This window comes from Budorcas taxicolor, chromosome 11 (genome assembly GCF_023091745.1).
Source record: "Budorcas taxicolor isolate Tak-1 chromosome 11, Takin1.1, whole genome shotgun sequence".
Taxonomy (NCBI): Eukaryota; Metazoa; Chordata; class Mammalia; order Artiodactyla; family Bovidae; genus Budorcas; species Budorcas taxicolor.
The window spans coordinates 134,472,365-134,484,188 of record NC_068920.1 but is presented as its reverse complement, the minus strand read 5'-3'; the positions used below and the strand labels follow the sequence as shown (position 1 = coordinate 134,484,188).

The following is an 11,824-nucleotide window of genomic DNA, read 5'->3' as shown; positions in this document are numbered from 1 at the left end:
TTCTTAACCACTGGACCACCAAGAAAGTCCCCAGAACAGTTTCTTAACACTGGACAGTCACTGGCCATGTGGAAACAGTAAGGTACAAGAAGGCAGTTTCTCCCATGTGGTCATGCGGTGCTTTGGAAACCTGGGCAATGCAGGTGGGATCAGAAGCTTGTGCTACATTTGATGTCACCTCTATTTCCCGGGAGTGCAGTCTCCTAGGAAACCGAGGAGAGCTGCACTGTACAAGAACAGCAGTCGGGGCCACTGCTGGGGGTCAAGTGTTGGATCTTGGAGATGCGAGGCGATCATGGGCTGCCTGAAAGGTATAATTCCATTTCTTCTTCATGACAACCCTATGAAGCAGGTATTATCTCATTTTCAGGTGAGAAAATAGACTAGTGAATTAAGCAACTTGCCTAAGAGCAGTTAGAAATGGAAGAAATGGTTTTGCACCCAGAATTGGAGATCAGATGCCCACGTCAGTGTCCTCCAGGCAGTTAAAACATCACACGTCCTCCCCACACTTGTTCTGCCTCCTCCATTTTAGGTAAATTTATGTCAGCATCTATCCAGTCACCAAAATCCCTAACTTGGTCTCTCCTTAGTCTCTTTTCTCTCCCATTTACTCCACCAACCCATTTCCCATATATACCAAGTATGTATTAAGTGAGGGAAAAGTGTTGCAACGTGTGGGTTCTACCATTATCAAGTGGTAGAAGTTGGGACTTCCTTGGTCATCCCGTGGTTGGGAGTCTTCCTGCCAATGCAGGGACATGGGTTCAATCCCTGATCCAGGAGGATCCCACATGCCCCGAGGCAATTAAGCCTGTGTACTGCAGCTACTGAGCCTGTGTGCCTAGAACTTCTGCCTCGCAACGAGAAGCCACCGCAATGAGAAGCTTTCACCCCAGAACTAGAGAGTAGCCCCTGCTCAGCACAAATAGAAAAACCCTGCATGTAGCAGTGAAGACCCAGTACAACCAAAAATAAATACATAAAAAGAGGGAGGTTCCTGGTGGTCCAGTGCTTTGGACTTGGTGCTTTCATTACAGTGGCCTGGGTTCAATCCCTGGTCTGGGAATTAAGATCCCCCAAGCCCCATGGTGCAGCTAAAAACATAAAATAAAAAATAGAAAAGAAGAAATGATAATTTACAACAATCAAGAGATAAGCACCTGGGGTGGAGTTACTTCTCTGGAGAAGGATCCAGGAAGGATACATAGGGAGCTTGAATGGTTCCTAGTAATGTTCTGGTTCTTAAATTAGGGATAGGTGATTCACTTTATTACTATGCCTTCTTATTCTTTACATATATTGCACTTATTAAATAATACCATACAAAAATTTTTTAAATTTGGGCACAAAATGAGATTTGTAAGTAATGTTTCTATGTACAATATTCTCAATATAACATTAAACAATAATTCAAAGTATTTAGCTCTTCTCTCCCTGTTTCCTTCTCTCCCCAAACCAACAAATATTGGATTATCTTTTATTTATTTCAATGATTATATACAGTAGAGACCAGGGAAACATGTTTTGTATGAGAGCTGTCATGGGATCAGATTTGTTGGAAAGAAATAATTTATATCCTGGACTGTCCACCAGAAGAAATATGAAGACAACATATGTAAAAATCAAGAACATTCCTCTAAACCAGAAACAATCACAAAGTAAATATCAAAATATTCACACACATACACCCACACAAAAAAACCATTCACAACAGGATTCTCCTGGTGGTCTAGTGGTTGGCACTCTTCGCTTCCAATGCAGAGGACTTAAGTTCAATCCTTGGTCTGGAAATTCTGCATGCCACCCAATGCACACAAAAATAAATAAACTTAAAAAACAAAAACATTCACAACAGCTGCAACAACCATTAGTGATTTTATTGAAGACTCATCCACAGGATTCTGACCAGCGAAATGACTGTAGCGTACACTCTGGGGCACCTATACAGATTTTGCTATCAGGTCCCCCAGGCCCCATCTTGAGGCTTCACAGTTGTGAGGTTTCACTCCACCAGACGCTTCCTTCGAAAATGGAGCCAGGCCTCAGGCTGTCCTCAGCCACTGGTCTCCTCCTCTAATGCATTTCAACCGCAAAGTGGCTCTCGCCTCTTCCCTATCCCTGCTCCATCTTCATAAACTAGCAGACAGGAGTCCTCAAGGGTATAAGATCTTTCCAGATGACTTTAAAAGAAAAGAGGAAGAGGCATTTGTGCTCCTATGCATCTGAGCTCCTACGGCTGAAAGAACGTACCTGCAGATGTGTTCTGACTAGTCACACATCAATCCATTCGTTACGCTGCAGTGCCAGAAGTTTATGACTCTGAAAAGTGGTGAGTCTTTCTGAAGCTGGGATCAGGGCTCTTTCCACTAGGCTAAGCTGGTGCTTTAGCCCATAATTATAAGAAACTATCTCAGAGTCAGTGTAACCTTCAACTTTCTGAAATACTTTCTCTCACAGATTCTATGCTGGCCTGCAAGACTTGAACGGGGAGAACATAAAAATAGACAAATTAAGGTGGCAATTTAAATTAAGGGAGTTGATTACTGGGAGAAAAATAGGGCATTTTTTAGGATCCCCAAAATAGGAGATGAGTAACCTCTCAGGGAGAAATCCTGAGTGACGACAGCACAAAATCCTGCCACAGGCCTCACCTGTGCTTGGCACTGTGCTAGTAACATCAGGACCCGCTTCAGTGGGGCCCAGAGGGAGTCAAAGCACTTTAAGTATCATTTGAAATGTGCCCAGAGCCAGATTTCAGGAGCTCCTGGACTTCTGTCAGCCAGAATTTTCTAGGGAAGTGACAGGCTTAGGTTTAAATCCAACATCAGAACTACTTCCTGTTCGAGGTAGTCCTGGGAGCAGAAATGAATCAATTTTTCGTTTTCCTTTGAGGTCTGTGCATTCCTGCTCATTTAGGGTAAAAGAGACACTGGAGCAGATGTTCTCCAGCGCTCCTCACACTCAACTTGAAGCCAAGAAGAAGATCTATTACAATCCTGAGGTGCCTTTTAAGTGCTTCTAAGAGCTTTAATGCCATTTTGGGCAAGGGACAGAAAGCCTCAGAGAAACCACAAAACACAATCCATATGGCACCATAATATTGTTTTGTGCCGGGAATTCTGCCCTTAGACAAAACCACACAGTCATGAATACATAAATAACTGCTTTCTGAGCCATCTAACAAAGACTGGGCTCTGCTGCGGAGCAGGGAACAGCAGCCTGGGGGGAAGAGTGGCGGAGCCAGCCATGGCGAGCGCTTCACCTCCCAGCGGCACTGCAGATCCCAGCTGGGGAGCATCCACCTTGGAAAACAGCTCTTGTTAGTAATGGCCTCGTCTGTGCAGCACATACTCTGCTGATAGTATCAGACTACACTGCCAGTTTAGTCAGAAGAGCTGGTGGTATCTCCACTTTGGGGAATCCATCACTGAAGACTCCAAGGGAGGGACTGCTATCAAGGCTCTGAGGCAGAGTTTTGGAAGTCATCTGACCTGCCATCTCTTATGATTATTTCCTGTGTGGCTGTGAAAGTTAAGGGGACGAAGCCTTCACTGTCCGCACAAAGAAGGATCCAGTGGGAGTCTGCAAAGTAAAATAAACACACAGGCAATTCAGGATATCCTGTCTTACTCAATAAAGAAAAATATCACAAATACAACTTTTTTGAGAGAAAGAATGCAGTAGTTGATGACCCTGAACCTGACCATCACAAGACTTTACAGAGGTGGAGGGGCCGGGTGAAACTGAGGGTCAGGTTACATGGCAGGAATGGGATATTGATGACGGGTGACAGGCAGAGCTAAGGGACAGGTATTAACGCCCGGGCTAGGCATTAAGGGGTCAGTGTCATGTATTTGAGCTTGTGTGTGCATGTGTGCATGCTGGTGTTAGGGGGTGTGTATGGTGTCCCTACCTTTTCTAATGCCATCTAGTAGTTTCTCCAGAAACTACGCAAACCTGGCAACAGCAACTCTATGGAGGAAACGTCTATATTTTTGAGATCCATGCCAGCCTCTAGACACCCAAGGAGGTTGAGCTAACTAGTGCCAGGCTACAAATGCCCAGATAATCCTAAATAGTTTGTTCTGAGGTAACCTAGGACCACTGGTATAACACATACCTGGACTTTTTCTGGTTCTTTTGAGTCTACTGTGACCCTGTAATTTCACTTTTGAAAATCTACACTTTCCAAAAATGTATAAAATACAGAAAGGTTTTTATTAGTGTTATTGATGATAATGAAAAATTGGAAACCACTTAAATGTCAAAGAAAACAAGGCAAACTGAAATATGGTATTTCAGTAAATACTGAGAGTAAATACTGCTCATCACAAGGAAAAAGTTTTTCTGTCTATATGAGATGATGGCTGTTCACTAACTTACATGATGTACTAAGTCAAATTGTTATGTTGTACACTTTATAGCACTGTATGTCAATTGTATCTCAATAAAACTGGAAGGAAAAAAAATATGGTATATCCAAGACAGAATATTAACCCAGTAAAAATTACAGTTATCAAGTCATATCATAAATGCATGTATCAAAATAGAAAAATGCTGATGCTACAAACGTTTAGCAGGAAAAAAAAATGAAATAAAAAAAAAAAACTTTATGTTTAGTGTGTGGCTGTCCTGAAGACTGAGGCATAAGAAAACCACCATGTTGCCCATCAGATGGAACACAGGCATGAGTCAGTCCTAAGCCATCTAGGAGAGTCCTTCATGTGCACGTTTGCTGCATATTAAAATGACAGCTCCTAAACAGACATAGAGAAGAGACTTATGGACATGGGGAGAGGGGAGGAGAGGGTGAGATGTATGGAAAGAGTAACATGGAAACTTACATTACCATATGTAAAATAGATAGCCAACGGGAATTTGCTGTATGGCTCAGGAAATTCAAACGGGGGCTCTGTATCAATCTAGAGGGGTGGGATGGGGAGGGAGATGGTGGGGGAGGTTCCAGGGAGGGGATATATGTATACCTATGGCTGATTCACAGGTTTGACAGAAAGCAACAAAGTTCTATAAAGGAATTATCCTTCAATAAAAAAAATAAATTAAAAAAAAAATGACAATGCCTTTAAGAAATATTCTATGGGAGTTTCCTGGTGGCCCAGTGGTTAGGATTCCAGGCTGTCACTGCTGTGGCCTGGGTTCAATCCCTGGTTGGGGAACTGAAACCCCACAAGCTTCAAGGCGCGGCCCCCAAAAAGAAAGAAAACAATAAGGTCCTACTGTATAGCACAGAGAACTATATTCAGTGTTCTGTGATAAACCACAACGGCAAAGAATATTTTGAAAAAAAGAATATAGGAACTTCCCTAGCCATCCAGTGGCTAAGACTTCCTCTGCAGCAGACAAGGGTTCAATCCCTAGCTGGGGAACTAAGATCTCAGATCTCATATGGCATGTGGTGTAGCCCCCAAATTAATAAACAAATGAAAGAATGTGTGTGCACAGAGCCCCCCCACCCGCACCCGACACACACACAAAAGAAATATTCTGCGATGCTTTTTATGTTTTAATGCAACTACTATATATGAGGTTTTCTGTCATTTCCTGCAGTTGTTACATATTGCTTTGTAACTCTATTTAGTTTTTTCATGTGTGCACTCATGTTTTTCAACTAGGTTGTAAGTTCCTTAAGGGCAGAACCCATATTTTCTGTGTGTTTCGGCACCTATAACAGGCCTAGATATACAATAACAATTAATAATACTTTTTAACTGTCTACTGAATCACTAAATGGTTGGTACACTTCATTTTCATCACCAGTGACAGTCACAAAATTGAGGGAGGGGATGTCGGGTAGAGTCGCCTTCTGAATTTTACCTACCATGCAGCATTTCAACAAGAGAGAGGCCGAAAGTCTGTTGGACTGTGCTGAGTCTTAGCTTGCCATTGCAGAGAAGCATCATTCTTTTTTCAACAACAGGACGTACAAAATGACATTTCTTCAAAAATAAAGATAAAAATTGTTAAACTGATTGCAGAAGCAATGGGGTTAACATTTCCTAAGAATAGAATGTACAGTTTAACAAATTCTTATCTATTACCACTATCAACTTCAGTGTTAATAAGGAGCTTTTTGCTGCATTATTTTGCACAACTAAAGAATCAGACAAGATACAACCCCAAATTTCCTTTTGCTCTGTTCCTCCCCAAGGTTATGTCTTTATCTCTAGGAATTGGTTTCTCTAGGATGAGACTAATAGCTTTATAGGATGATGGATGGCAGCCTGAGAAAGACAATCAGATGGTGAGGAAAAACTGCTCGGCTGTTTTAGAAACAGGCATACCTCAGAGATTGCAGATTTTGGTTCCAGGCCACTGAAATAAAGTGAGCCACATGAAGTTTTTTGGTTTCCTAGTACATATTCTGGAGAAGGCAATGGTACCCACTCCAGTACTCTTGCCTGGAAAATCCCATGGGCAGAGGAGCCTGGTAGGCTGCAGTCCATGGGGTCGCTAAGGGTTGGATACAACTGAGCGACTTCACTTTCACTTTTCACTTTCATGCACTGGAGAAGGGAATGGCAACCCACTCCAGTGTTCTTGCCTGGGAGAATCCCAGGGACAGGGGAGCCTGGTGGGCTGCTGTCTATGGGGTCGCACAGAGTCGGACACGACTGACGTGACTTAGCTGTAGCAGCAGCAGTGCATATTCTGGGCTTCTCAGGTGGCACAGTGGTAAAGAATCTTCCTGACAATGCAGGAGACATGGGTTCGATCCCTGGGTCAGGAAGATCCTCTGGAGGAAGAAATGGCAACCCACTCCAGTATTCTTGCCTGGAGAATCCCATGGACAGGGGAGCCTGGGGTGCTCCAGTCCATGGAGTCAGAGAGTCACACACAACTTAGCCATGGAGGACACACAGTGCATATTCTGTACTTAAGTATGCAACTGCATATGTCTAATAATGTACATACCTTAATTTTAAAATGCTTTATTGCTTAAAAAAATGCTAACTATCAACTGACAAAAGATCTATCTATATATCTTTAAACAAAGATATATAAGTCCACAGTAATCATATCAGTGTGGTATTGTTAAAGTTTTAGACAAAGACCAGTATTACATTAGCTGCAGTAAGAAGTAACCAGAATTAGATCTCAGGATATGTAAGTTTATATATAAGAAATTTGGTAAATCAAGTTCAGTGGGATAAAGATGGATTTTTAATAATGTTGGTAGCACAACTACTTACCTTTCAGAAAATTTTAATCAATGATTAAAAACATAAATGTAAAAACTAATGTAATAAAATAATACAAGAAAACCTAGGTTACTACACATCTATCAATTTCTTTAGAAAACCTCTTACAAACTGGTAACTCAATAGCAAAAAATGAGCAAAAGGCAATTCACACTCAACTGACCAAAACACATGAGGATATACTCAAATTCATTAACAGTAGTGAATTACCAGGGGCTTCCCAGGTGGCACAGTGGTAAAGAACCTGCCTGCCAATGTAGGGGACACAAGAGACAGGGTTTGATCCCTGGGTTGGGAAGATCCTCTAGAGTAGGAAATGGCAACCCACTCCAATATTCTCACCTGCAGAATCCCATGGACAGAGGAGCCTGGCAGGCTACAGTCCACGGGGTCACAAAGAGTCATCCATGATTAAGCATTCATCATAGCCAACAGTATGGGAAAAACAATTAATAAAAGTGAAATACTACTTCACATTCATCAGATTGGTGAGGATGTAAGGAAAAGGATAGTCCCATATGTTGCTGACGGGCATGTGATGATTCATTGTTTAGTAAAAAGTCTTTGAAAGGCAATCTGGCAACTTTATTAAAAGTAGAAGCATATACATATTATATATATATACTCTTCAAATCTATACTTCCACTTCTGGGAACCAAGCCAATAGAAATAAAAGTATGAATATAAATAGATACATATGAGAATACTATTGCAGCACTATTTGGAGTGGCTAAGAACTGAAAACAAAGTGAATGTCCATCAACAAGGGAAGAACTGAATAAACAGAATACTCTCAGCATGAAGTAAAGAATACACCATATGACCCCATGTTTGTAAAACAATGAGAAAATCACCACCCCAACACCTATATACCTATGAATTAAGCAAAGATCTGTGTAAGATTATATGAGTATGAAGGAAAAATATGCAAGGATCCACATTAAGCTGCTAGCTAAAAACGGATTACAGGGAGGAGAAGCAGGACCAAGTTCAATGGGAAAGTATTCATGATAAAATAAGATATTATATGAGCCTATTTAAATATTTTATGTTTGCATATACAGGCATACATAGATACATTAAAAAATTGTAATGACTATAACCTTTCTTATAAGTGGAAGACAGCTTGCAACTGCATATAAGAAAAGGTCTTCTCAATGAAACAGCATGATTTAATAATTTGTCTTCTAAACATAGATTGCCAGAATGAGTGCAAGAATTCATGTTTTCATATCATGCGCATGATAAAGTCATGGTTTATATTGCTATGTGGGCCTATCCAACCAACCTGAAAAGGTATAAAAACTTGCCTGAACATAACATGCCCAGCTCAGTGAAGTTCAATTAGAACCCCACTGCCTCAACAATAAATTTCTCTTGCAGCACATACTGGCTACAGGAGCCAGTGGTAGTTCCCCCAGAGGAGAAGTTACCTGGCAAGTGATGTGAACATAAGGCAGATCCTGAGAGAGTGGGTACACTGGAGAGGATTTCTTTCCATCGTGCAGAAAGTTGCTGAGTTCAGAAAGATGTCGCTGCACTTCACTCAGGTTCCTAGATACAACTTCCAGTTCCTTAGACAGCTGGTACGTTTCCTTTTCCCATTCTAAGTTAGGAGGTTCTGCGGTACTGGTGTGGGCTGGTGTGCCGCTGGGTCTGGGCAGTGTTACTGACCAGTTAACAGGCCTGGCATCTAGAGTTTCTAGGACTGTGGAGCCATCACAGATGCTGGATGCAGGACTTTCTATTTCTTCAATAAGGGTTCTTCCAGGCCGTCCACTTTGACTGCTGCTATTAGCTGTGAACAAGAGCCCTCTGCTTTGGTGACAAAAATCTGGTGAAAGATCTTCAATTAGCTTTTTTATATTTGTTTTATTTATCAGAGTACTGAAAGCAGAGTTACCACTCTGGTTTTCACTCAGTGTCACTGGAGAGTCTTCTTTCAGCATTACCTCTCTAACAATCAAACGAATCATATACTGATCAGATTTTGAAGAAGGAAGAAATGCCGAGTCAGTGGACTTTTGTCTTCCCACCAAAATTAATAGTAATTTATCTGTCAAGAAACATATGCCTTTTGGTCTTTCATTACTCTCTAACTGAATCTGCTGGATGTTTGGCATTATTAACGGAATGACAGAATAGATAAAAATTACATTAGATGTATTGGAAGCCACTGCGACTGCTTGTGCTTTAAGATTAAATGCTATTAGATCAGGAACCAGAATGCCTGGAATGATGACTTTTCTGTTGCAGGTAACCTCCTTCTCAAAGGTCAAAAGGATCAAATGTGAAGAATCTAGGCCAGTTCCTGTCAAGTAGTCTTTTTTTCTTAGACAAGTAAGAGAACTACCCTCAGATTTAAATCTGTTGAAGTGGATATGAGTTAGATCCAGAGGCTCAGAAAAGGATGACGACACTGATGTTTCAGAATTTGTTTCAGAGGAAAGTGGATCAGTAACTGGTAAAGCATGCAGACAAGTGTCTTCACCACTAGGGGGAACGTCAAAAGTTCCAGAAGCATTTAACCCACAAATCTTGTCCAGCGGAAGCTCAGTGGCTATAGCGACCTGTGAGTCCACAGTGGCCCCGATTGAGCGAACGTAGCTGTCCACATCAAAGATGGGACAGAGGGAGCACCTGTGAACAGTCTTCTGAGCACTGTCCCAAATGTAAGAGTGCAGGCTGCTGCCTGCTGCCACCACCAGCCTCTGGCCATCCTGGGTCCAACACGCACAGTGAATGAGGCCTTGGGTGCTGACGTCCACTTTGACTTGGGAACTGTCACAGTGGATGTTGTAGAACACGGAGACATCCCGAGCAGTCAGCACAGTCAGGATGGCACTTTCTGGGTGCCACACACAGCCCTGGGGAAGGACAGGGCATGACTGTCTGATCTCACAGGGCTGAGACATCAGCCACTTGCTTGGCTCTTCTGCAGGGCTAGGACACAGCTGCCACACGATGACACACTTCTTGTGCTGGACAGCGAGCAGAGTGGGTGTGTCAGCTGCACCAGGCGGGGCCCAGGACACCCCATACACATGTTCAAACTGCCCAAGGACTGTTGAGTCCCCAAATTTGGCCTCTCCACTGTGAAGCTGTAAATTGGTCAAGACTACCTGAGTCCCATCAGTCCAAGCAAGGCCATGAATTGGGTGTATTGCTTGATATAAAGCATTCAGTCCAGTCCTGAGAAGTTTTCCTTGTCCCAACTCCATCCTTTCTGATAAAGGTTCTCTGAAATAATTAAGAAGGAAAGTTACACCATGAAAATATAACCAGACAAATCCAGACAACTGGTTTGGCCTTTCTGTGAAATGTGAGACACGGCAAAACAGAGGAAATCAGGATGACTCGACTTACTGAATATGCAAAAAGAAAATATCCTATATACACATCCAATTACTATAGGAATTTGCTGGCCAAATTAGAAGGAAAGGAAGAGAATAAATATATCCAAAATGTGCCATATGTGGTGCTAGTTCAGTTTAGTTCAGTCGCTCAGTCGTGTCTGACTCTTTGCGACCCCATGAATCGCAGCGCACCAGGCCTCCCTGTCCATCACCAACTCCTGAAGTTCACTCAAACTCATGTTTATTGAGTTGGTGATGCCATCCGGCCATCTCATCCTCTGTCGTCCCCTTCTCCTCCTGCCCCCAATCCCTCCCAGCATCAGAGTCTTTTCCAATGAGTTAACTCTTCGCATGAGGTGGCCAAAGTATTGGAGTTTCAGCTTTAGCATCAGTCCTTCCAATGAACACCCAGAACTGATCTCCTTTAGAATGGACTGGTTGGATCTCCTTGAAGTCCAAGGGACTCTCAAGAGTCTTCTCCAACACCACAGTTCAAAAGCATCTGGAATTCAATACAATCCATGTAATAGTCCAGTGAGGTTAGCACTATTATTCTTGTGTGAGAGACAACAGAGCTGAAGCTCTAAAAGGTTAAGAAACTTGCCTTTCATATCTTATAACAAAACACCTTCCAGATAAATTAAAGATCCAAATGCAAAAAAATATGTAAGAAATATAAGAGATTTAAAAGAAAGACTTTTCACGGTACCATAAAAATACTCCAGCATGTATATGTATAAGGATTTACTATAGCATCTTTTGTAAGAGAAAAATCTAAATGTACATCAATATGGAAATACATTAAAAAATATGGAAGCTCCAGGAATAATGACACAGAAAAACCTTCCCCCAAAGCATTGAAATTCACAATATAACACATCTGGTAAGCTTCTATTTATGAAAAGAAATCCACCTCTCTATGTCTATAAACATGTGTTTGTATATATTTACATAAAGATGCAGAAAAAGATCAGAAATAACACATACCAACTGTTCACAGTACATGCTGAGAAGGAGTGAGATGGGAAAAGAGAGAAGGTGGAACAGTCTTTATTTCTGTATTTTTTGAAAAACTGTTTTTTAATAAGCATTTAGTCAAATAGTCTTTTCTAACTGAAAAATGAAACTAAACAGTCAAATGTGAAAAAATAATTTATGAAAAGTTCTTGTTAGCCAGTTAAAAAGACAAAATTTTAAGTGGTTGAAGAATATCAACAGGCAATTTGATATTACAAAACAACTATG

The 11,824-nt window shown here is 41.6% G+C and overlaps 1 protein-coding gene across 1 annotated transcript; it reads right to left on the bottom strand.

Moving 5' to 3' along the window:
• Positions 1 to 2,858: 2,858 nt before the first annotated feature.
• On the bottom strand, positions 2,859 to 10,444 carry WDCP (WD repeat and coiled coil containing). Its single transcript, XM_052649543.1, has 5 exons — positions 8,657 to 10,444; positions 5,843 to 5,960; positions 3,495 to 3,585; position 3,355; positions 2,859 to 3,305 (listed from the first exon to the last, which is right to left on the bottom strand). Exons 1-5 carry the CDS (start codon positions 10,442 to 10,444, stop codon positions 3,147 to 3,149), a joined length of 2,157 nt encoding a protein of 718 aa, XP_052505503.1. The 3' UTR covers positions 2,859 to 3,146.
• Between the last annotated feature and the right edge of the window lie 1,380 nt (positions 10,445 to 11,824).